Source organism: Anas platyrhynchos, chromosome 3 (genome assembly GCF_047663525.1).
Source record: "Anas platyrhynchos isolate ZD024472 breed Pekin duck chromosome 3, IASCAAS_PekinDuck_T2T, whole genome shotgun sequence".
In the NCBI taxonomy this organism is placed as follows: Eukaryota; Metazoa; Chordata; class Aves; order Anseriformes; family Anatidae; genus Anas; species Anas platyrhynchos.
The window spans coordinates 12,945,824-12,972,216 of record NC_092589.1 but is presented as its reverse complement, the minus strand read 5'-3'; the positions used below and the strand labels follow the sequence as shown (position 1 = coordinate 12,972,216).

The following is a 26,393-nucleotide window of genomic DNA, read 5'->3' as shown; positions in this document are numbered from 1 at the left end:
CCTTAACAGGCGTATTTCTGGTGCAGAACTTGCATCCTTTTGATGCCTAATCTTATATGTTATGCAAGAAGCAGCAAATTAATCCTATATTCTGCAGTGATTGGCAGACTTCAGTGTCACTATTTCTTGAGTGACTTTAATTACACTGTGATTTCTGACTGTGGTTCTTAACCTAACCCCTTGTTATGCAGGCTTTTATTGAACTAATAGTCTAAATCCCTGGCAGAAAACGTCTCACATAGTAAAAGTTATGGGGGGTGTATATTAATGTAACAAAATTAAACTCATAAACATACTTACAGAGATCTAGTGGTCTCATACAAGTTAGAAAATGCATTGTTTGTTCATCCTTTTTCTTCAGGTCTCTCAAATTAAACTCTAATTTACCTCCAAGCAGAGCACACTTTGCCATTGCTCCACACGAGGAAGCACTGCGGAAGCATTCTGACAGACCAACAAGTGATTAAAACCCAAACTGAAACATCTCTCGTTCCCAGAGCTCAGGGGCTTTGCTCATGACCATTAGAACAATAGGCACGGTACATGTCCAGCTTATTGAAACTGAGACTTGGGCCGGTTAAGCGATGTGTCCAAAATTACACAGCAAGTCTAACAGCTGTGTGCAGGCAAGCTCACCATACCCAAGCCCTCTTTGCTGGGTTCAATGAGCTGAGTGACTTCAGACACACGGATTAACTACTTTTTCTGGACAAAGAACAGGCTTTTAAAACAATTGCTTAACGTATTTGACTCCAGCCAATAATATAAAACCTTCACTTTAAAAAATATTAAAACATCATGCAGTGAAAAATGGAAAATATTAAGGCTAAGCTTATTTATACTAGAGTGCAAGACATACCCAGGTGGAGCTGCTGGGCTCCAGAATGACCAGAAGTCCTTCCGTGATGGCTGCAGCATGCAGGATTGGCCCACGTACATTCGGATTGCCTCCTTGTCCGATGAGGCGGTGCCTTGCCTTCGCATCACTCTTAATGTGTGAATGCAGTTAAAGCACGATAAAAAGGCACACCTTTTGCTAGTGTTTTTTGTTTTTTTTTTTTTACATTTCAAAGCATGCCAAAAAATCAGAACTATTATTCGTGTGACTTGGATGTGTAAGTATACAGCAAATGTGTGTGCTTTTGTTGTCTCTGTCTAATTATAGCATGCTGCTGTTCAGGGGATCACAGGATCACAGAATCATTAAGATTGGAAAGGACCTTCAAGGTATCTGGTCCAACCATGACCCTACTACCAATGTCACCACTAAACCATGCCCCCAAGCACCACATGCAACATTTCCTTGAACACCTCCAGGGATGGTGACTCCACCAGTTCCCTGGGCAACCTGGTCCCAATGCCTGACTGCTCTTTTTGATAAGAAATGTCTCCTAATTTCCAACCTAAACCTCCCCTGGTGCAACTTGAGGCCGTTCGCTCTGGTCCTATCACTGGGTACCTGTGAGAAGAGGCTGACTCCAGCTCCCCACACCTTCCTTTCAGGTAGCTGCAGAGAGCAATGAGGTCTGCCCTGAGCCTCCTCTTCTCCAGACTAAACACCCCCAGCTCCCTCAGCCGTTCCCCACAGGCCTTGTGCTCCAGACCCTTCCCCATCTCCGTAGCCCTGCTCTGGACACGCTGCAGGGCCTCGATGTCCTTTTTGCAGTGAGGGGCCCCAAAGTGAGCACAGTACTTGGGGTGCAGCAACACCAGAGCAAGCGTGGGCCTGCTGCTGACTTCTTGAGTGTTAGGTTGGCAATGAGGAGACATTTCTCCTCAGAAGGAGCAGCCAGGCGTTGGGACGGGTTGCCCAGGGAGGTGGTGGCGTCACCATCCCTGAGGGCGTTCAAGAGGTTGGATGTGGTGCTTGGGGACACGGTTTAGTGGTGACACTGGTGTGAGGGGGGATCTGGTGGCCACCAGAGGCAAAGCAGGGACATTGTTGTTTTATTTCTTTATTATTTGCGAACCCTGGCAGGACACAACGCGCCCGGCACCCCGCGGGCTGCCTGTGAGGGGCTGGCGGCGGCAGGGCGGGGCGGGGCGCGGCACGGCCGCCATTACGGCCCGGCTCCCCCTGCCGGCCGCCCGCCGCCATGGCAACCGGGGCGGGCGGGGCGGGGCGGGCGGGGCGGCGGGCGCGTGATTGGGCGGCGGCGGCCGGGCGCTGACGGCTTCCGGCGTGCGCGGCGGGGGCGGCGAGCGGCGGCGGGAGGGGGGGGTCCCGGTGGTGTCCCGGTGCCGGGTAGCGGCCGTTGGGCGGCGGTTGGGCGGCGGCGGCGGTTGGGCCGTTGGGCGGCGCGGCGCGGCAGCAGGGATGGACACGCTGGGCAGGAAGGTGGTGGTGTGCGACAACGGCACCGGGGTGAGTGGCGGCGGCGGGGCCGGGACCGGGAGAGCGGCTGGAGGGCGGGTGGGATTGAAGGAGGAGGAAGGGAGGGAGGAAGGAGAAGGGCGCAGGCCCGCCCGGCTTGCAGCGGCCCCTGTGGGGCCGGGGAGGCCGAGCGCCGGGCCTGGCCTCGGGAGGGGACGCGGGGGGAATGAATGGGCCGCGGGGGCTGCGGGGCCGCCCGCTGGGAGCCGGTAACCGGGAGGGCCCCGGGAGGGCTGCGGGGTGCCCAGCACCTCCCCGGGAGGCGGCAGGAAGCCGGCCTTTTGTCAGGCTGCGGGGCGCCCGGGCAGGAAGTGCGGGAGGTACCATTTGCAAGGCAGGCGATAAGGTGCTGGGCGTGGAGATCCCCCTCGGGAGCTTTGTTCGGCGGGCAAGGTTCCCCCCGTTAAAGAAACGGTGCCTGTTGGGCTAACAATGTCGCCGGCACGCTGCCGTCCCCGGGATGGCCGGGTGTATGCTTGGCAACCGCTTAGGATAAAGGAGAAAAAGAAATATTCAAAACCGAAGGTGGAATAGTGGAGACAAAGGATGATGTTGTTAAGGATTCGGCCTCCTGATTCACGCTTTGCAGTTAGCATCCGAAATGGTTGGAAAGGAGAAGCACGCAGCTGACAGGGTTTGACAGCTCCCCTGCCTTCTCATGTTTCCCCTTCTAGGAAAAATTATCCTTAACGGGGCTGAGGTCCAGGGCCTCTGGGTATTTCTTACAATATCAGTTAGAAAAAGGAAAGAAAAATAAGACGCTTCCTTTTTACAAATGAGTGTGGAAGCTGGTGGATTTTTTTTTCTGTGTGGTATGGGTATTTCTATTTTTTTTAGATGTTTTAATGTATTTCTTGTCAGGCTTGATTCCGAGAGACCCATACTCAAATAAAATTTTAGGACTTCATCCCTTAGGATTGCCCTTTAAATAGCAGTAAATCACCAAACTGTAAAATGTTTTGGGTATAGCTAGTGACAACAGCTCTGCGCTGTAGCCAGTCCCAGGAAGGCATGAGCCAAGGGTAGAAACAGTTATTTTTACACTGTTTCCCAAGGTAAGTTTGGAACACAGGCTTTGTACAGTGTAACAGCTCTGCATCAGTCTATAAATCAAGAGGCAGACAATGCGTTTTTCCCCCTCTGAACTGAAGCAGATGGATATAAATAACTACAACAGTGTAAGATACCTTTGTGCTGCTGTGAGGGTGCCAGAGAGGAGGGGCCTGTGTCACTTCAGCTTCTGTTGCTTTGGGTTGTGTTTTACCTCCAAGCAGAACCGCAAAGATGTGGACGTAGCCTGGTCGCAGAGATAGCTGTGTGCAAGAACAAAGTATCAGGGTATAATTATTGTTAAATTAGTCAACTAGAAATATTTAGGTCAAACTGGGAGAATTAAACTGGAAGAAAATTCTGTTCTTCAGAAAATCTTGGAAACCTCAGCTGTATTGAGAAAATGAAGTTTGTCCTATATTGTCAAAACACTTCTTACAATAACCTTTTTTATGTGTGACAAAGAAGAGCTGCTTTATATCAAAAGGATTTTGATACACTGAGATATGCCATGATTAAAATTAAGTGCCAAAAATATTACATTAAAACTACACCTGAGTGAGTTTTCTATTCTCTATTTTTACCATAGACCTGTCTTTGAAAAGTTCTCATTACGCTGAAATATGACTTTAAATGTATCTCGCTGCTTTGAGGAAGAGGTGACTAGAAGGAAGTTCTTGCAACACGTGTAGGAGAGAGGCTGGCAATGGCATCTTAAGTACCAAAGCACTAGAAGTGGGCGTTCTTTTTGTTACAGGACAAGCAATAAGGCCTGTAAACGTTTCCTGATAGTATTTAGGGGTTTTGCTTGAGAGTTGCATCAATAGAAAGGGTCAGGCACAGATATCTAATGAGAATATCAATATTCATTTTAGAGCTTGTCACGTGACGTGCCTGTGAGCTTCCTCATTCTTTCAGTTCGAAAGAATACTTATACGTACCAGTTCTTACTGTTTGATGACTCAGTAGGAAGTGAAAGAGTCAGTATAAACCACAGTGCAATGGAGAAGAAACTATATATGGTAAAATCTTTTACATACGTGGTCTTGCAGACAGGCAAACGAAGCAGCTATTCTTAAAACATTTTGAATGTATAGCAAACGCTTGCAAAAAATGAATGATGTTGAACTCTTGGCTTCCTTGCAGCAATGCATAAATTCATTGAGTGGTGATGTTATTGTTAGAGCCGTGGTGTATACTAAGCATTGTCCTGAAATTATTTGATAATTGTCACAAGGGGTGTGCAGATAATGGGTGGCAGAGGAGTAAGTGCGCTGTACTTAAATTTCAATGAAGGGCTTCAAACTGAGGGTGGAAAGAGCAGTGAGCGTTTAATGTCTGGCACCAGAAATGAGAAGGTGATTATATTCCAAACAATTTTATAATGTTTAATAAGTATTTCGGAGGATCATTTGTCAGGGAGAGATAAGTGTCTTATGTTTCTTACTCTCCTTCAAAAATCCAAAACAGTCCAGGATCTATGATATGGATACAGTTTTGTTCTAAGATGCTTTTACCTGTCAGTTATCTCTTGGTACTTTTGTCAAGTCTGGTTCTTCAGCCTTAGCATCTAACGCTACGTCATCATCAACCTCCTGAACCAGCTGAATATCCAGTGTCGTGACAGGCAGGATACTACACTGAGAATGCTCTCATTGATGGGGATGCTGACGTACAAGGCTGCCTTGTTCTCGTCTTCACTAAATATTCATGGAGCCTGGGGAGGGGGGCAAAAATTGAAGGGAAGGAAGAGAGAGAAAATTTTGCCCCTTGGATTTAGTAAACTCTATACAGAGCTTACCAGGCTTGGCAAAAATGTCATTTAAAGACTCTCAGTTTCCAACCTGAAAGAGGTAGGGAGGAATTAGTAGAAGTCTAAGCTTAGCCTTGCTCATTCTGTGTTGCACAGACTAAATCTGGTTGTAGGATTTGTTAATTGCTGATATCCTGCTATTATGCAGCATCCGAAGAAGGTGTGTCAAGGCCTAGAGGACTTAGCATAGAACAGGGCTGGAAGTTAAAAATGCTGTTTGGATAGCAGGAATTCAGAACAGTGCTTCTGCAGGTCAGTGTTTTCTAGCTCACTGTAGTTAGATGTGGTTACCAGAGGTACTTTTAAGGTTAATCAACTTGCACTTTGGTTGTGCATCGCGGCTGCTGCATAAACCTCAGAGTTTATTTGCCTGGCCAGCAGGAGCTGCAGGTGGGTGTCTTGAAGCTCCTTGAGGGGTGCTCTGATGGCTTCATTTGTAAAGCTTCATTTAGGTGGTGCTGGTTCTGTTCCTTCTGTTCACCAGTGCGGTTGCTGATGACTGGTAGGGAAGTTACTTCAGTCTGGGGGAGGGGAAAAAAGAGGAAAACCAGATAACAGCTGCATGGGTGTGAAGGTTTAGGTGTTTATGGCTATACTCGGAATGATCTGTGAAACCTTAAGCTAGAAGATGGGATTATAAGGGCTGTTTTGTAGAACTTCATTCAAGTTTGGCCAGGTTCTGCTGTACAACCAAGTTCTAGTCTGTAACAAGCACCTTGTAGTAGTGACTAAACCTTGTAGTAGCAACTAAAATTGCATGACTGAAAGCACTAAGTCTGAAAGGGAGGGGTGTGCGTGTTTCCTTATTTATTTATTTATTTTTAAAGAATCTGTACACCTTTATTTGCACTCAGCTCAGTCCTTCAAAATGTCTCAAATGTTTCCTGTGGTGTAAAACTTCTGGTAAAGACTTGTGGTGTGTTCAGGTAGCGTGATCCAAAAATGCTTGTGGCTACTCTTTGCTTTCCCATAGCAGCGCTGCATTCCTGAATACACAGATAAGATCTGTGTAACTCCTAGGTACTTTGGGCCTGAACGCAAGGCAGGGAGTCGATAAGTACTTGCCTCTTTGCAGAACATGGATTGAAGTCGACTGAGTGAAATGAATTTTATACACAGTGTCTTTCTTTAGGTACTTAAAACAGTTCTGCCAATGGAGAGAACAATTTCTGAGCTGTGAAAAATGAGGGGCACGAAAGCAAAGAATTCCCTCCCCACCTTAGTAGCCCAAGTTTCACTAAAATGTTTCTTGGCTCTTTCCAGAACTGGCTTGATAAATGTCTTTCCGAAATGGGTGCCCTTTGTCCTTCAGTAAGACAAATAATTCAGAGCAACAACAGAAAGTGACTTCTCATGTTAGAGTTACCTGTAATGACGGAGTTCCCCTTGGCTGTGAATTTTCTGCCCTTGGAGGTTTCCAATTCCCATCTGGACAAAGCCCTGAGCAGTGTGGTTTGAGTTCAGCGCTGCCTGGGTTGAGCCCAGGGCTGGACCAGAGAGCTCCCAAGGTTCCTTCCACCCTGTGATGCTCTCTTACAACTAGATGGCTTGGTAATTTTGTAGGTAAAAATGCTTAATGTTTGGCTTGGAACCACGGGATTTTTTTTTTTGTGTGTTTTTACAGCACAGTAAATAAAATGTGCACCAGAAACAGAAGCCAGCTCCGTGTGAACTGCAGTAGGCATCAGAGCAGGATGGCTGAGGAGCATAACTTGCTGATCGCAGTTAGCTGAACTTGTAACTTCTTGTTGGGGCAATCTTAACTTCTTGTTTTACAACTGAGCTTCCCCTAGGGACTGTGTACAGTCACTATACACTTTTTTATGCTCAATTAATCCTTAATGTTTTCTTAGCATATACACTGTGTATCTTTGGACCTAGCAGTGTGAAACTTCTTTCTGTGTGTATTTGAGGAGCAAGCACGTTCTCAGGGTATCCTGGTCAGTATGAGCTACCATCAGCTGAGACTTTGCCTCTGGCCTGTACATTTTAGAAGTGTTAACTGCAAACTGTTTTTTTTTTTTTTTTTTTTCCCTTAAAATATATCCTGAAAGTTTTGAAACTCTTGAGAAAACTCTGACTTGCACGAAGCATCTCTGCTGGTTCCCAGATGAACCCTTTTTATTGCAGCGTAACACCTGAGTTCACAAGGTTTTGTGTTTTCTAACGTGTAATTTGTTACGCTGATCTTTGTGCTAATTGGAAAGGCAAGTTAATTGGGTCTCATTGGGTGCTGTTATAAGGTGCTCCATCACAGAATGGTAGGTTTCAGTTTGCTGGAGAGTTTGCTGTAGTGTGGCAGGAAATCCAGATTTGAACACTAGGCTCTTTTATACCTCTCAGTGTACTTAGTCATTTTAGTAATGTTTCCAGCAATCTGCTTTAGAAAACATTTTGGAAGATACTTTAATTCTCTATTAAACATTTCAGATGTGGAGATCTGTAGAAGTGATGTGAAAACATAAATCCTGTATGGGCACATGCTCTTAAACCTGAGACTTTATTTATTTATTTTTTTTGCCCCCAGACAGGTTTCTGTTAATAAAGTAATGCATGCTCTAATAAAATTGTTTTTCTTTTCAGTTTGTGAAATGTGGCTATGCAGGCTCAAATTTTCCAGAGCACATTTTTCCAGCTTTGGTTGGAAGACCTATTATAAGATCAACGGCTAAAGTGGGAAACATTGAAATCAAGGTAATTATTTTTATTGTTATTTGTTTAACAGATAAGTTAACGGGTGCCCTACATATTGCTCACAAAATGTTTGAAAATGGTTGTTCCTGTATTCTCATTTGTGCTGTTTCAGTATCTCTTGAGTAATTTCTATGTTGGGTTTTAGCCTGTCACGTATTACGAAGTAATCAAGAGGATAGTGTGAAGTTCTGCAGAGGCCTTCAGCTAGTACAGCTGAGGAGGCAGCAGGTAGGGCTCAGGTAGTTCTGGGCCAAAAGGGACTTCGAATGCCAATATCTAAATGATTACAAGATTAGAAGGCAGAAATCCCCCAGGCTGGGTGGGGTCTTTGGGAAACCTGGGCTAGTGGAAGGTGTCTCTGCCCATGGGGGAGGGAGGGGGGTTGGAACTTGGGTGATCTTGAAGGTTCCTTCTAACCCAAACCATTTTAGGATTCTATGGTATCAGACAGAAGTGGTTAAGTGGTTGGTACTTGTCACTGAGATGTACTGTAAGATTATGAACAAACTGAAGAAGCGTCCAGGTCTTTATGTACACTTTGCGTTCTGCTGTGATCATCTGTGATCTTGTATGAGGTGCTTAACCTCGGTTGTGTTTGCATTTCATTGTTTCTATTGCTTTTGTTTTCTTTTTGTTGCTGACAGAAGTAATGTACCACCAGTTAGAGACAGAGGCTGTGTTCAGGCTACTACTTTGGTGGAGAACCACTGCTCCAAAATCCTCCTCTTATGTTTGAGGAGCCATTATTTCTCACTGTTCTTTTGTAATTACAGAGAAATGCTTCAAATGTTAGTAATTGCTTCTGCAATTCAGACTTCAGGAAACGTCTCGGCCCTGCTGTGCCTACACCCTCTTTTCTTGCTTCTAGCCACGCATTCTCACCTTGTGCTGGCCATAATGCTTGTGCAGTCATGTGGTGAGCCGCTTTAGAGACCTGACGCAGCTGAAAAAGAGTAATTTCTTTGTAAGGTAAAGTTTTAACTGCCTCCTAAGACAATTGTGAAAGCTCTAGTTTGGTGGCAAAGCAGAAGAAGCAGAAACTTGAGGGAGAAGCGGAAGAGGATGCAGAACTGTAGAAACCCCCATTTAAACCAGTGAAGATCAAGTAGAACCACACGTGCACAAGCTTTCATTTTTGCTTTCCATGTTGCTTCTGAGGAACGGCTTGGACAGAAATTTTTCCCCCCCTTTACCAGCCTTGTTTCCTTATTTTCAGACCCCTGTGGTTGACGAGGAGAACTTAGTTATCTGATTGCCGCTGCTGCCTAGAAGCAGCAGAAAGCAGTACTAGAACTTCAAGAGGACAAAAGATGTCAGACCTTCCCAAACTGCTTTTATATATGGATCTATGTAGAAATTAACAAGTCTTAAGTCCAAAAAAATTCTGTTACAAAATCATATCAATGAAGTCATGTCTTCTTACTAGCTGATCTGATAGAGCCTGTCCTGCCAGTTTTGGCATCCTGATTATTTGATAGCGTAGATCAATAGCATTACAGATGTCAGCGTTGAATTAGAAAAATAGATGGTAAAAGTGGGTAATTGTTATGAGATAGCTGCAAAAGAACCAATAAACCACAATTTTTCATATATTGTCCCTTTTCTACTTGTGTGGATCACACAGGTGTATTTTAGAGAGCGTAAAGTGTGTCTTCATTCTTCCTCTCTTCTTCTCTCTATAATAGCTTGTCACTCTTTCTTAAGAAAATTTTGTATCCAGAGAAGAAATTCATGCTGCAGGTACTTTGGATATTCCGGTAGGATGACTTGTTAGGTGTGTGTACCACTTTCCTTTGTGAGATTCTTGCAGATTCCTTAAAATGTATTTTAGCAGATGAGTTTTATGCCAAAACTTAACTCTAGCCATTCACTTTAAGATTTTACAGTGTAAGTTTAAAGCTGAGTAAAGGCAACTGTCAAGAAGATTAGCTGCTTAACTTGTGAAACGTATTCAGAAAAGCTGTCATTCTTGTGAAATTCAGAAATGCTGTGAAAAGTCTGGAAGCTGATCAGAGCAGTGGTTATTGTCCATCTAATGAGTTGCCAATTTCACATTGCTTTGTCCATCTTCTCCTTCTGGATTCTCGTTTCACATCAAGGTGACATTTTTGGAGGGTGAGTAGCAGTCAGGGCCACTTATGGCAATGCATTGTAGGAGCACTGACAGCTTTCTTGATGCCAAGGAGTTGACCAGATTGGGATGCTGATATTTAGGTATTTTCATCTTCATTAGTTCCTGTTTTTTTGTTTTTTTTTTTTTGGCTTATTATGTGGCCATAGAAGCAGTTAAGCACAATGGAAGAGAGAGTCATGAGCTGGTTAGAAAAAGAGCATGGTCACAGCCTCCTTACACATCTGCTGCTGTCTTTGAAGTGACTGTAGAGCTACAGCCTCAGTAGCAGGGATATATCCTTTTCTCCTACCCTCAGTTCAGGGCATAAACACAAAAGGTCGGTTATTACTGGGATTATTTTGCTGGAAATTGCAACGTCTAAACTTAAAAACCAGAAGCATAGGTACTGCTCTCTAGTTTTAACTGATTTAGCGATCTTTGAAGCAGGTGTTGGGAGTTAATAACCTTAGGAAGGCAGGACTGTCATGTAGCTTTGACCACTTAAGACAGGGTTTTAGGGTAGATCAGACTTAGGGGACCTGTTGAGCCATAGTGCAGGTGTGCAGTTCTGCTTAGTTTTTGCCAAAGACAGCCTGGAAATGGTCTTTCTTTCTCCAGGTTTGAAGTGAGGAAGTGAGGCCATGCTCTGACCAGCCTGTTTGGTGCTGCCTGTGTAAAGGGAGCTGCCAGAAACTCTAAGCACTTTTTCTCTGACACAATTTGCAAAATAACTAGGTTTGCCTTAATGGTGCTGGTAGTTATCTTATGGCTTCTGACATGTCAGGTGACTTGATGTAAATTTAATTGAAGGAGGAAAAATCTCATTAGTCATGAAAATGGCCTTAGTACAATTTTGGACAATGTTTGTACACATATGCTTTAAATATTTTAGAGTGCTTCTGAGTGGCTTTAATTTTCCTATCTTCCTGCCTCCATTGCTTGCAGTAGGGAAGAGCTTTCAACCCTGCTCTTACTGCACTTTGTGATTGCGTATTTCAGTTCTGAAAGTAGCTACCATCGTTTAAATATCTCTTGATTTTATTTCCCCTGGATATTGGTTCCATAATACCTGAACATATTAGTCTGCTTACAGGTGAATTTTTTGTTACTGTTTTCAGTTCTTGGGTATTTAAAGAAGAATATTTAAAGCAATCTAAATTTAGCGTTTGCCAGAGCTAGTTATGGTCAGATGCTTTGTGCAGTCTTGTACAGTTCAGATAAACATTTTGTCCAGGGTAAAATTCCAGTGTTACAGAATATTTATGCACAGTGTCCTATTTATGAGAAAAATGCAGATCTTACTTGCAACATCAGATGCATAAACACGACATGCCAGTGACTTGTAGCAATAGCTTTCTTTAAAGAGACGTTTTAATCCGAGATCCTGAGAATGTTAGCTTGGCCATAACTACACTAACTCAGATAATTTCCAGCTGTACATGCATTTTTCAGCTTATTTCTGCTGTATACTTAAAATAATTTGAGAATTTCATTTAGGCCTTTTCTGACTTTTTTACTTCTACCTTCTTTCTTCACCTTTCTTGACCCGTTGAAGTAGAATAACAAAAAGATGGTAAGTGAGGTGCCCCTGTGCTGCTTGTTTACCATTTTTGCTTGATGGGACCTAGTACCTCTTATGCTATTTTTGATGTTACTCATTGTTTTGTCTTGCTCTACATCTTACGTTGGAATACATACTTATTTTGGACGTTGTTCATTGCTTTGGTTTACTAGCAACTAATTAATGAGAATATTTTATGTGTTGCTTCTAAATGTTACCTGTAGTTCTGCAAGGTACAAGAATAACACTTTACGGTCAATGTGAGCTCAGTACCTCTAACAGTAGAAATTGCTTTATTTAACATTACAAACCAAGGGCTTGAGAAAAGCCTCAGATATCAGTTAAACGGATATTATTGAGCACCAAAGTGGTGGAAACACTAAACGTTATGACACTGGTTTCTCTCTGCAACTACAGCTGTACTGTCCTTCTTGATCCTACTAAGTGTGCATGTTGTTTGTTAGCGTGCTCTTGTTCTGCCCTTTAGCTTCATTTTAACAAGACATGAAAGTTTTGTGTGACTTTGACTGCATATTTGAGTAGTGTCTTTTCCCAGACTACGTCCTGTTCAGGAGCATTAAGTCTCAAAGAGCAGTGCACAAAAAAAGGCTTCCGATGCTTCCAACTGGTGGGGTTTCTGTTGTCTTAATTCTCAGGAGTAATGTGGTACCTGGTGGAGTTTTCATAGCATGTTTTCACTGAAGTATGTTTGATTTAAATATCAAAGCCTTGACTTCTGTCTTCTGTATAGTCAAGACAACTGAGTGTGATCTGCTGTGCGAGGGAAAACAAATAAAATGCCTTGTCAGGGAGAAGAGGTGGAAGAAGAATGGTTTGTTCTAAATTATTTTCAATGAACTTCCTTTCTAATGGTCACCAGTAGCTGCTTAAGTTGCTTCTAAAAAAGGCACTGGATTTTTTCATTGTGCATCTTGGTGTTGAACAGTAGGCTGAATAACCTTTGCTTCAGAGGTCTTGGTGCCACGGTAACTGCAAACTGTGGTGGCATTTTTTTGCAATGAAAAGAGTATGGGAGCAGTGCTCTAGAAGTATGTTCTTAGAGGCTAGCTGTGAGCAATTCAGTTAAGGCTTTTTTAGGGAAGTATAAGATATGACAGGGAACAATGATAGTGTTATATTGGACATACTTTGTCTGGGAAATACGTGGGAAAGGAGAAGATACATTGCTACTAATCTGAATGTGCAATGTTTGCATAACTAACTTTAATAAACAGGTTGCTTAATTAGTGTGAGATGACTGTACAAACTATGCATTGGTTGGTTGCATTTGTGTAAGAATGCATTACTGGGGTTTTTGGCTTGGGACTTCTGGCATGGAACAGTCTGGGGTGTATTTTATATTTAGATGCCTCTTCTTCACACCCTACTGGCATAGGCAATATGTAAACCATTGTTTCTTTCAATGTATAGCGTGGAACTTCTAATCTCTTCTTTGCTTTTGCTACTGCTCTGTATGCTTACGTACCACTCATTATTCCTTTTTTGGTATTATGCACAGAAATTTGCAGCATGCATGGAAAAATACTCTGCCGATCCTACCTACTACTTTTATGTGCCATTGTGTATCTTGGCCTTTTGAAATGGGAACTTGATAAAAGAATTTTGGAGTTGTCAGTGGACAAACCTTTATGTTTATAAAGGTCTTTGTAGTATCTCGCTTTAGCAGGCTTCATTCATGTGTTTAAGATTAATTGGAGAGTGGAATTAACAAAGTTTATTTTGGAAAAGGTTTGGGATGGGTAACAGCCAAATTGAAATACTACATGAAATATATTCTACTTCTCTCCTAAACACCTGAAAATGATTCTAAAATGCAGGCAGTGTTTAAGAACACAGTTGGACACAGGCTGGAGCAGCTCACTGTTACTTTTTTGAGGATGTTGCTGTTTAGAATACTCTGCAAACACTGACATGTCTCTTTATTAAAACTTTGCAGGATCTCATGGTTGGTGATGAAGCAAGTGAATTACGCTCAATGCTGGAAGTTAATTATCCAATGGAGAACGGCATAGTTCGGAACTGGGATGATATGAAGCACCTCTGGGATTACACATTTGGACCAGAAAAACTTAATATTGACACAAAAAATTGTAAAATACTACTTACAGAACCTCCCATGAACCCAACTAAAAATAGAGAGAAGATTGTGGAGGTATGTCTGTCTAGTAGAAACTAATATGTGCTGTCCTAGAAGTATGGATAAAATTTTAATCTTACAATACCCAATAACTGTTTGAGGCAAAGCAGTTCTTTTGTTTTTTATCCAAAACTTTGGTCTTGGTCATAAAGGCTACTGTGGTCAAATTCAAACAGTCCTACCTCATCCAAAAATTATAACTGAGCTTCTTGTCTCAAGCCATATCACCAACAAAACACAGAGTTGGAAGTGCATGTTTTTCTTCAGGTGTCTAAGATATTTTGATTACTAGGTATTGGATGAATGTTAATTACTTTAAATGACTTGGACTTTTGTAAGCCAGAAGAGATTTGAGGCTTGAACAAGATGATGCTTGCCAGACGGAGCAGTGTTGTTGGAAGTAGTTGAGACAAGTGTGATGACAACCAATTAATTAGGTTTTGATTAATAGTAGGGATTATCAATGAAAGCCTTCTGAGAAGGAAAGCTGGGTTGTTGGATCCTGGATCTCATGGTGACCTCAGCTTGCTCTGAACCTAAACCTTGGCTCTAGAACCGCGTGATAAAGACTCACTTTTCATGAGCAGTAGTGTTTTAAGAGAGCAAAAAATTTAATCTCCTGTTTTTTGCTTTTTTTCTCAAGCATCATATGTATTTCCAATTAATGCATGTATTTGGTTTAACAAAAATTCTATTAAAATTTTCAGTTAAAAATAACTACCTGGTAGGGCAGAAAAAATGTTTTCTAAAGGTCTGAAACCTTACCCATGTATGAGAAGTGCGAGTATGAAAGGTTGTGTTTTTTTTTCCCCAACTCAGTTAGTACAGTAAGAATTTATCATTACCCTCTGACCCTGCCTTTAAAATCCATTTGCTGTCACAGTTATAGCAATGCTTTCTGCAATGTGGCAGAAAATATTTTTGCACTTTTGTTTCAATGACTCAGGAGCCAGCTAAGTAAAGCGAAGCTGGAAAAATTTATGTGGACGAATCAAACTGTACAATTTTAGTGTTTCTGAATTGAAGGTTTCCTAGCATTTAAGGACATCAGGGACCAGTTAGCTAAGTACTACATAAGCCAACATTAGCAATACGGTCTGCTGTGTCTCAGCTGTGGTGTGATGAACATAGTGGATTATTCTGGGTTGCCTCCATGCAGCAGGAATGGATGAATTTCCTGTTCAGGCTTTTTTTGCTTTTCAGCTGCCTACAAGTGTTCTTGTTTGTTCTTCTGTTAAACGCAGTGGTCTGGGTTTTAGTTATTCTGGTACTGAGTAATTTTATACCATAAATTGAGAAGCCTTCTATGGGTTCTGAAGTCTGATGAAATATTTGTATTGTCCCATTTATTTCCTAAAACCAATCCAGAGATCACAGATACTTAACCATCATCCAGAGGACTCGGGAGAACTAGAACCCATTTACATAAATCTAAACTTGAGTTAAACAGGAGTTCTATGCTTCTATTAATGTTTTTAACTGATCACAGCATTATGACAACTAGGAATATTTATTTTTTTAACCGCAACCTATTCGCACTTCTTTTTGACAGTGACTCTTCCTTTTTGGGGAAGTTAGCCCCAGTATGAGACAGAACTGAATTAAGATTTTCCTACAGGCTGTAGTGAATGTTAGTGCATTTTTCTGGATACATTGCAGTAGCATTTTATAAGAACAGCTTAGTCATCTGGACCCTATCAAGACGGTAGATAATTCCATATGCTGTATCTCATTCTGTTTCCACTAATTCTCTTTCCATACCCCATCCATCCCTCCATCAAACTCAGCTACGTACCAATAGCTGCAACTGTTCACAAGACCATGTATATTGTAAAATGCATATTTTAGAAGTGCTGTTTCTTTCACAGTATGTACAAGACACGGATTAGTCTTCAATTTAACTGGGTGTTTGCTCTTTGTCTGCTGCATTCTCATTCTGTAGTACCCTCAGGAGCACCCAGACTTCCATGGTATATTGTGTGGCTGTAGAGATGCTCTAGCATGGACACTTCTAGTCCCATTCCAGTATTCTTTCATGTTTTTCCCTCTTTTTTTAGTTCTTCCTTTCTGGACCAAATTAGAACATCAGTAGCTAATCCAAAAGCTGCTCTCACTAGAATAAGAATCTTTTCAGGAGAATGTGCTGGTCCACATTTACATCTTCAATGTATTAATATAAATGCCCTGTGTCAATGCATTTTTCTAGTCAAACAGAACAGACTTAGGTGTCTTGAAAGAAGAATAGCAAACCATAAAGCCCTGCATATGGGCTACCTACAAAAGGATTTTGGGGTGACTTTCAGAGTGCAGTACACCATGTGAAGGTAGTAACTAATGAAATTTGAGTATTGAGTTTTTTATATGAAGATAATTTAAATTTCTCCTGTGTTGGTTTCTCATTTTGTAAGCACTCAGCTTGCTTGAAAGATTTATCCTTAGGAATAGTACTATTTTTAGTTGTTGAGATCTAAAACAGGATCTCTTTCCGAGTTGCTTTCTTTCAACTGTTCCTTTTCTCGTGGACATTTCTGCTTCTTGTTTCTGAAGGTATTGCGTATATGCAAAATTGCGGTGATTACAGAAGCTGCTAGCCAGCAGTGTGTTGCTGGTTCTTAGCCAATGCATCTCGATACTGTATTAAACTTCCTTTTGTATCACTCAGTTCAGCTAGGGGGGTTGTGAGAACCCAAAGCCTGGTGTTCTCATGGCAGGGTGCTCAGCAGCTCGCCCCCTCCATGTTCCTCTCTGCGTGACTTCTGTTATACGGCGTGCTCGCGGGGAATGTTCTCGGAAAGGAGGCATCAGTCTTCCCAGGGGTTCTGCTCTGTGCTCGATATAGCTATGAAATAATTAGCATGGCTTTGCGAGGATCAGGGTTTTGATATAGGCCAGCCATTTAAAATCATGCTACTCTAACAGTAAATTCTTCAAATTGTTCAGAATTCTAAAATTGTCAGGCATCAGCTTTTTACTTTAAAAATATTTAGCTGTCTTTTACTTGAACTGTGGGAGTGCTTAGGATTTAATCAGTTTCTAATCCTAGAAGTTGCGGAAGTGCTCAGAAGGCTGCAGAGGAGCAAAAATAAAACTTTGCATGTGCTGAAACGATCAGAGTTCATTGGTTTTTCCTGGTAAAGCATTTTGAGGGGGAAAACTTCTGTGCAGCTTAATTTGTTTACTTGGCCTTCTTTTTGTTTATAAAGCCAACAAGATCCTATGAACTGCACATCCTTTAATCCTAGGCTGTTTCTTCACTGAAATTTATACAGTGTTTAGGGAAGCCTAGCCTACAAGACAGGCAATTACCTTTCATGTTTTAATGAGTTGTTCTGCAAACCTGCATAGTTTTGCAAGTAGAAACTGAGTAGTTCTAACTGTCCTTTTTCAGTTATAGTGGGTTTTGTACTAGAACTAATTTTAGAGGTTTGTCATCACTTGTACTTTAAAGAAAGGAAGAGGAAGACCCGGATGCAGAGAACAGTCTGTGATAGTGCTCTGATTCTAGACTGATACGAGTAGGAGTCTGTTTGGTCTTTGGCAGTCTGCAGTTGTACAGAGACTGTTGACCTGGATATGAAGAGAAAAATCTGAACCTCATTAGATTTAGAGCATCCATCTTTAACAAACATTTCCTTCCAAAGTCACACTTCAGTAATGAAGTAGTTGGCTGGCCTACAAGTACTGCCTCCCACTCATTAAGCACTTTAGAAAATGGCTTAGTTGCAGAAATGCAGAAATTGGAGTATGGATTTCTTGAAACTATTCACATTTGTTGCTAAAAAGGATATGAAATGTTTTAGCTCCTTGATATGATTCATATGGTATGAATGGACAGGTAAGGTATAGAACTGAATGTGCTATTACTGCCGCAAGGCAAGTAGGTTTCAAATGTTTGTATAGAATGAGTGTAATAAACTTTCTTGGAAGGTCTTTTTGACTAGGAAAAAAAAGGCAGAACTATAGAAAGTTTTCAAACATCTATGAAAATTTCTTTAAGAATCTTGCCTTATTTGGAGATTAATTTTTGTCTTCATCTTGCAGGTTATGTTTGAGACGTACCAGTTTTCTGGGGTGTATGTAGCCATTCAGGCTGTCCTTACTTTGTATGCTCAAGGTAGGCAAAGATAACTTAAATGTTTAACTTATAATTGCGTTGCTAGGCTGTAGCTCTAATATGGTATTAATGGGTCTTGGGCTTACTTCAACACTGATGTGAGCAAGCTGAATCCTATCTTAAGGGTTTGCTTTTTGCTTTGAGGAACTACTGAAAGATTATTTTTGTGGACAAACTGTGCAGACGTGCTTGTAAATGCAAAAACCTGGTTTATCAAAGGTATCATTGTTTCAGGGTGTAGTCACTTAGCCTTTGGCGTGCTTCCAAGTTTTAATGACATGCTTTTGATTTTCTGATAAAGAAAAGTATTACTGCAAGTGAATTTCAAGCAGTTGACTAGGTGACTTTGCACTATTTTAAGTTTGGGAAAATGTTGATTCTTCGGTATATAAACAAGAATAAATGATTGTCAGTTTGAGAAGAAAATTACAGATTTACTGAATTCAACAGAAATTCTGCCATTGGCTGCAATCCATCTATGATCTAGGATATTCAAGCAATTGAATTCTAATAACATGACTTCTCACATCTGTTTACTGGTCGCTTGGTGTACTTAACCATCACATGGCAGGAAATAAACATCCGTATTCATTAATATGTCATCATAGTTTGTTTCCAAGAGCAAAAGTGATAGGATACTGGAAGGGTGGGACCGCCATACAAGTCATTAAAAGCAGTTGAACCCAAACCACTTTTGCAGACCTGGATTATAGATTTATTTGTTGTGTGTTATTGTAGTCCCAACGGACAGCACCATTACTTTTTTTTCCTAGATATTTTCCTTGGTTTTGTTTTGGTTTAGGTCTGTTTAACTACCTTTATAGGGTCTCAAATTCTGTTGTAATTGTACGTGTATTTTCCTGTATAATGGTCAATTACTCCACTCTAATCTAAACTACTCTGCTCTAAATCTGAACTGAAATCTGAACCATGATCCAAAAGAAAGCTGAAGACCTTCTAAAATAAAAATACAAAGTGGTACGCAAATAGAATACTTACTTTTCAAAACTTAGAAGTTGTTCTTTAAAGCATCCTACATGTTTAAATTGCACGCTCTACATGCTTCTGACATTTCAGTTTTGTGCACCTTAATATATGATTCATTTATGGTAAACTTTTTTTCACTGGATTTAATTTCTTGAATGTGAAAGTGGATCTGGTTCTGCCTAATGCTGTTCCTGTGGGGAAAAACGTAAATGTGTGTTGTATGGTCCAGATACTCTCTACCTTATGAAGCCATTGTCTTGTTGATTGTGGCTGGTACTCAAAAACAATAATAATATTAATAATAATTCTAATAGTCCTAATAAACCTAATAAGATAACTTTGTGGCATGAATAGCTCTAAATTTCTTCATATCTGAAAAGTTAGTATCAGGTTGCACATATACAGGTGGATCTTAGGAGAAATTTGTAACCCAACAAGCATTTAATGATCTTACATATTCTCTTTAATTGGAGTGCAATTTAAGATGTCAAAACACTGGATAAAATGGTGAATGGTAGAGCTGTAAGTACCTAGGCAGGAGTCAAGGCAATACTTTTAAAAATGTATAGAAAGCATTGTTACTGTCAAAATCTTCTGTTTAAAACCGAGGTGAATGGCAATAGCTGAATTTTAAATTGTGATTACTTTTCCCGGAATGATGACTTGGGAGAGCAGAGGTTGTTTCAAGATAGTTACAAGGTTAAGATTACAATTATAAAGCTATTCTGCTCTATTTATGGAGGCGCTAATAAAAGGTGTACTTCTTTTTCTCCGCCCATCCCTACCTCCCCCATTCTTTTAGGTTTGTTGACTGGGGTTGTTGTGGACTCTGGAGACGGTGTGACTCATATTTGCCCAGTTTATGAAGGTTTCTCCCTCCCCCATCTCACCAGACGGTTAGATATTGCTGGGAGGGATATCACTAGGTACCTCATTAAGGTAAGCTGAAAAGAATCTTTTAAAGTTGAGGCTGATAGCTGTGGCACACTGGTGCACGTCTCCTCGATAGCAAGAAACCACTATATGCATTCCCTGCATCACTCTTATGTTACTTACATAAAGAATTCCAGTATTCTTTGTATTGCTTCAGCTTATATGTATTGTTTTGTCATCAAAATGATGTGATAGGATTGATATTATTCAGAGACTTCACTTATTTTTTTTTTTAGTAGCAGTCTAAGAAGGGAAGGGACTTTATTCCTTATTTGGAAAGGAAGAAAAAAGTCAAATTTGGCTTTTTTGATGTGTAAAATGAAAAAAAAAATTGCATTCTGTCAGTTCTACTCATCTATTTTCAGAAAGACCATTTTTTAGGTGTGGCAAATGTGGTGATTCTTACCTAATTATTAATTAAGACAGTATGTTTTATAGATTATTTGCTTTAAAAAAATACAAGCAATATTCTGCATTGACAAATCCGATGCTTTAAGTGGAATAGTGTGGTGTTCTGAAGTGAAGACCTAAATGTAAGAACTATTTTGGTTATCTTTCACTTCCCTTTCTAACAATTGTACTGAAAGTTGTGAAGAAAGAAAATTTCCCACTTGCAGTGATGCTGCATCTGTGTTTTTCATTTCTGTTATTAATGGATACACTGTGACAGACTTGATTTAATACTAAATTTGCTGTTCCAAAAGGGAGTCAAACTTGAAAAAGATACATTTTTGAACGTGCACGTCTGATAATGTGAACAGGACATTTACTGCAATTCTAATCTCCTCACTCTAGCTCCTCTTACTGCGAGGGTATGCTTTCAACCATTCTGCTGATTTTGAGACTGTTCGCATGATCAAGGAAAAGCTATGTTATGTGGGATACAACATCGAACAGGAGCAGAAACTGGCATTAGAGACCACAGTACTAGTTGAGTCCTACACGGTGAGTGGTTTGAGACAACTTTTCTTGTCCTAAATTTCTTAGGTATAAAATTAGGTAGCCTTTAATTTTGATTCTTCTTAAGTTTTTCTTGGTAGTAGCCCACTTCCCAGACATGAGTCTGTAGAATCACACCTGTTTCTGGAAAAACTTTGAAAAGATAATTCCTTATTCCCAGGATTTTCATAAAACTTTGTGCTGGTTTTTGTCCTTGTAGATACTTGAAAAATGATTATTACAGCACAAAAACTTGTAGAGAAGGGGGACTTACTCTAGCATGTCGAACTGTTTTAGCTTCATCTGTCTAGCTGTGACACATTTGAGACCGATACCTGCTAACAAGACAGGTAAACTTGCTTTTAGGGGACACTTGCTGTGATAGTACACAAGGTATCTTGCAGGGGAGCATTACTGTTGTTGTAAGATCATTTTTTAAGTGAAGATTAGGAGCTGTATTAGGAGTGTTTGGAACTTCAGTATCAATGTGACTGGTCCCTGATCTCTGTAATTTTATAGGAATTAAAGAATTCATAGCTTGTTTCAGGAGTACTAAATGACATTTGCAGTGGTGACAATAAGCAACAGTTTCCTGTTCTAAAACATGAGGTAACAATGTAGGTACTTCCTCTTGCTTTGTTTTGTATTTGAGTGGCTAAAAGTAGTCTTGTGAAATATGTTTTCTCTTCACTAGCTCCCAGATGGCAGAATTATCAAAGTTGGTGGAGAACGGTTTGAGGCACCAGAGGCTCTCTTCCAGCCTCACTTAATCAATGTAGAGGGGGTTGGTGTGGCTGAACTGCTGTTTAACACCATCCAAGCTGCTGACATTGATACCAGGTAAGAGCAGGAGGACACTTAAACTCCTGTGTCGTGGTGCAGGGGTGACATGAGAACTGCATTCAAATGAAATGCCATCTTTTGCTTTAGATGTTAATGCGCACGCTGCTGCGGGAAGATATATGCTGGGATTGGGGATCAGTCTGAGATGACTCTTTGAAGCTTCATGGCTTGTTTGGAAGCCTGACTATTTTGGTACGAACAAGCAAGGATTGCATTTTGGAACTGCAATGTTTTTTTGGTTTTATTTTGCTGCTTTCCAGGACGTCTGGAAAAGCATGAGCAAGCGTGCCAAACTCAGGCAAAAGCTGGCTTTATGTTTGTGTAGTGACAGTTTTAGATTTGTATTTATTTCCATGTACAAACAGGTAGCTATTTGTACTGCAGAGTATATGATATGACACTAGAAAGACTGTTTTCTTGGTTAGGTCTGAATTCTATAAGCACATTGTGCTGTCTGGAGGGTCCACCATGTACCCCGGGCTGCCTTCGCGACTGGAGCGGGAACTTAAACAGCTCTACCTGGAACGAGTTCTGAAAGGAGATGTGGAAAAACTCTCGGTAAGTATGGAGTCACTGCTTTATTTGTGCGGGGCAGAGGTTTATCCTGAATCCCCACTAGAGGGAACCAAGTAGTCAGAAATGACTGGAGCTGCTGGTCACCCTCCACACAACTTGCAGAAGCTTGGTGCATCTCAGTTCTTCACACCCCAGTTGTGCATGCAAGGACATGCCATAAAGCCACTTCCAGTCAATGCTAACAGCAAGTCATTCCTAAAATCTTGTGCTAGTTTGTATGTAAAACTTGCTGTTAAATGTTACGGCACAACTTGTAATATACATTGAACAATGCTAATGAGCATTTGTGTTTTTGAAAGTCATCACTGGGCAAAAGTGATTTTTATTTTTAAAAGTTTTGATTCATACTGTGTGATGTGGGTGAAATGGTCACTCCCAAAAAAGAATTTAGAGGTCAGAGTTAACACATCCTCAAGTGGAATACATTTTCCTTGTTCATGGGTTCCTGTGATAAGCAGACAAAAGTCAGATGTGTTTTGGAGGTAATGTTGCCTTCTATCTGCCAGCAGTGCTGTGTGCTTTTCAGAAAGGAGGTATTTACAAAAGAAATTTCTTTGAGTGGAGTTTCTGATGTTAAGCTGAACTGAACTTCCCCAGTTCTTAATACAGTATTCTAAATAGCTGCAGAAGATCTTTACAGAATGACTCAGTTGCACTCACAGCTTTGACTGTACTCATTTTTGCTCTTGAAGTTAGAGCTTGAACATCAAAGAATTGAAGATAATATTAAATAAGCTGGTCTAGATTGTATAAATTTAGAATCTGTTCCATCTGCCTTTCTAAAACTTGGTATAATTCTAAAATATTTTGTGATCTGGTAACTTCTGATAATTTTAGCCATCAAAGCTTAGCAAGTATTTCGTTCTTTTCCGTGTTCATGAAATGTAAAAATGTGGTCTTTAATTTTGTATTCTGACTTCTGGGCTTTTTGTGGATACACTGAAGGTATAATTTTGGGGAAGTGTCAATAGCTGTCTCTAATTTCCAGTGCAAAGTAGTCATTTTACTTCAGTTGCGCAAGCTGAAAGCTCACAGAGTGCCCTATGCTAGCACTTCAGGTTTTTGGTTGTGTTTTTCTCACTAAATGATTTACATTTCATTGTTCTGGTGGAAAGCACAATTTTATTTCAAGAGGCTTTGTTTCAAGAATCCTAGTAACAATTGTTTTTTTTTTTTTTCTTAGAAATTTAAGATCCGAATTGAAGATCCACCTCGTCGAAAGCACATGGTGTTTTTGGGTGGTGCGGTTCTAGCAGACATCATGAAAGACAAAGACAACTTCTGGATGACCCGACAAGAATACCAAGAAAAGGGAGTGCGCGTTTTGGAGAAGCTTGGTGTGACTGTTCGATAAATCCCAAAGCTTGTTCCCATCACATGTCTAAAGCTTTTTTTCTTTCATTGCCAATCTCTGAACTCACTCAGCTACATGCTATGGAAAGGCCTGTCTTTGGCCTTTGACCCAAAGGTCAGGTTTTGTTCTGGTTTCTTGGGGTAGCTTTTGTTAAATATTTCTTAATGTGGCTAAATTTGACTATTAAATTTGACCACTTCCCTGCAAACAAAACAGAGCAAGAGCAGCCTGTCTACTTCATTGTTCCTTCCCAGTAGGCAATTGGGTAATTCTGGTAGGCTTTTTCTTCTGGGTTTATTGCTGTAGTACCGCTAGCTTTTGTCTCTAGTTCACAAGGGGTTGTGTGCCTTTTTTAGCATAAGAAAACCTTTAAACAGGAGCTTTTGCTATTGGGTCGTTGTGGTGGTTATCTTTGCATCTTTTTGCCTCTCTCTACATTCAGACTTTTCTTTCCTGCAGTAAGGAATTTTGATTAAACATAGTTAGAAACTAGTTTAACTAGCTGGAATGGCTTTAACACTGTTTCAATGTAATGTGGTTCCATACGCACTGCTGCCTAAACTGGCTTCTGAGGTGGTTTATCAGAATCCTTAGAGGTGGTGGGGCTTTCATACTGTATTTTCGAAGTGGGCATGCACGCGGTTGCCACAAACCAGGGAACACCGGATATTCTGGCAAAAGTAAATTTGTGGCCTTAGGTGTCTTTGTTTTTGTTTTTGGAGGGAGGAGACAGGTTTGAGCTGTGTTGCTTTTCTGTTAAAAGGACAGCTGGGGGTCAGGCTGACCAAAAATGCCTCTCTTTTTGTAGCTAAATTTTGGTACCATGTTATCTCAGCATAGGGAGCAAGAATGTTACGTTAGCTATTCAGTAATTGTTGAGAAACTTAGATGTGCTGAGACAGAAGCCTCTAAACTTCTGAAGAGATTTCAGAAATGCTTGTGAAAACTGTAATTATAGATATTAAGCCCCCCCAAAACTAAGTTTTAAAAGTCTGATGTTTTAAGTGCTTGTATGTACATCAGAAGCACTTTATTATTAAACTTTACAAGTATATTAACCTAGTGCCAAGTAGTTATTGCAAATGAATATTTCAGTGACCGGTGTTTATTGCAGCAAGTAGATGTTTATAAACAACCACTGGCAGTAGGTTATAAAGAATGACCTATATTTGTTCTAGTTAAAAATAACATTGGAATAGGAGATGCTGTTGGTTGGTAAATATCCACGATTCATTTTGACCAGTCTTGAGATCTGATACTTAACATGGGATGGGGAAGGAAGTGGAAAACCAGTGATGAAAATGCTGTTTCCAGAAAGTACATTAAAGCTGAGTTGTACTGAAAAATAGAAGTTGTCACTAGTAATTATCAGCCATCTTCTCTGAGTATAGTTGCCTGTATCTTTTCCTGCTAGCAGACCGGTAACTATCTTTGCAAATAAAATCTGCCTTACATGAAACATAGCAAAAAGCTGCTTGCATATGAATGCCAGTTAGACCTAGTTCTACTTTGCTTTTCATGGAAATATTGTATCACTTCTTACTTGGTTTTCCAAGCCTACCGTAACATTTAAGCGTAAGGAAGTTAAGATCTGTTTTTGACTTCCAAACCTTGGAATGTACAAGATGTGCTTTCATATACTTGCCATTTGTCTACATCTTTACATTAATAATTGACCCCAGAAACATGGAAATATTAAACTCCCTTGGATTCCTAAAACTTGCTTTCTTTCTAAATCGAGCAGACAGCTTCCTTTCGGCCGAGAGAGCCAAACAGGCAGAAACCATGTCTGCATTTCTTTAATAACAAGACAGTCACTATAGTATTGCTAGTAATGACCATTTAATTATAGGTGGGTGGGGTTTTTTGCAGCTATATTTACTCTTAACTTGAACAATATGAATTTACAGGCATGCCGGTCATGCCTCAGTGCATGCACTTAAGCAGTTACTAGATTTTTGGGGACATGAATGTAAGGGGTATTCTGAATTCCTGTAGTCTTCTGAACATCTAATACACGAGATTTAAAAATGCTGTGGGCTTGCTTTAGGGCTATGGTTTCTCATATGACTGTCTCTGGGCTTTTTGGACAGCATTGAGAATCATGGAAATAAACCAAAGAATGACTTAAAAACCGTTTTTGAATGACAATCTGCCACGTGATTTTTCAAATCTAGACCTTGACCCTGCACCCCTTTTCTAAACCATATTCTCCCTCTTCATTGGCTTGGGTTAGGTATGTGCATGTTTGAGTAAAGGATTTGGAATTTGGCCCTTTCACAAGAGAGAACTTCACAGCACCATGAGTAATAAATGTCAGTCGATTATGCAGTATCTTGGGTTTCCATGGAAACCATGTATATATTGGAGGAAAAAAAAAAGAAAGCATTTTAAATTACAGCTATCATGGATTCAGAAGAATGCATATGTAATCCACATACTGAATGGGGTGTTCCAGTTGTGCTCAGTGTGGTTCTCTGCGTGTGTTTGCACACATGAGTGTATGTGTGTGTTCTCTCAGCTGACAGCTTCAATATTGCTATGAAAGCAATCTGGTTTTAATGGGTTTTTTTGAAGACCAAATAACTTGAGTTGTATTTGCAATATGCTTCAGCTCCTATAAAATTAGAATAGAAGATGCTGCATCAAATGTAAGTTTTTTGGGAACATCCTATTTTTAATGTTAAGCTGCTTCAAACCCTCCCCACACCCCACCCCAGTGTTCTAGGATGTTAACCAATGTAACACAAATGGCTTTTTTTATACAGTTCTGAACGATATGTTAACACATGACACTGGTTGAGACCATGAATGGAAATAAAACATCTATTTAAATTGACAGGTCTTTTCAATATAAAAATAAAATCAGATTTTTTTCAAAGTA

The 26,393-nt window shown here is 40.5% G+C and overlaps 1 protein-coding gene across 2 annotated transcripts; it reads left to right on the top strand.

The window, feature by feature from the left end:
- Positions 1–2,179: 2,179 nt before the first annotated feature.
- Positions 2,180–26,393, top strand: ACTR2 (actin related protein 2). Of its 2 annotated transcripts, XM_027453408.3 has the most exons (10): positions 2,180–2,365; positions 7,821–7,931; positions 11,603–11,617; positions 13,563–13,778; positions 17,805–17,877; positions 19,667–19,803; positions 20,593–20,742; positions 21,431–21,576; positions 22,005–22,137; positions 23,339–26,393. In XM_027453408.3, exons 1-10 carry the CDS (start codon positions 2,318–2,320, stop codon positions 23,507–23,509), a joined length of 1,200 nt encoding a protein of 399 aa, XP_027309209.1. In that variant the 5' UTR covers positions 2,180–2,317; the 3' UTR covers positions 23,510–26,393. The 2 variants fall into 2 exon arrangements, with proteins under 2 accessions (XP_027309209.1, XP_027309210.1); XM_027453409.3 differs by lacking the exon at positions 11,603–11,617 and having other exon boundaries at positions 2,182–2,365.

Excerpts from the sequence above, each read along its gene's own strand:
- ACTR2 (XM_027453408.3), top strand. The coding sequence starts at position 2,318 with ATGGACACGCTGGGCAGGAAGGTGGTGGTGTGCGACAACGGCACCGGG. Across the intron at positions 20,743-21,430 it reads TACTAGTTGAGTCCTACACG|CTCCCAGATGGCAGAATTAT; the intron begins GTGAGTGGTTTG and ends TCTCTTCACTAG. Across the intron at positions 22,138-23,338 it reads GAGATGTGGAAAAACTCTCG|AAATTTAAGATCCGAATTGA; the intron begins GTAAGTATGGAG and ends TTTTTTTCTTAG.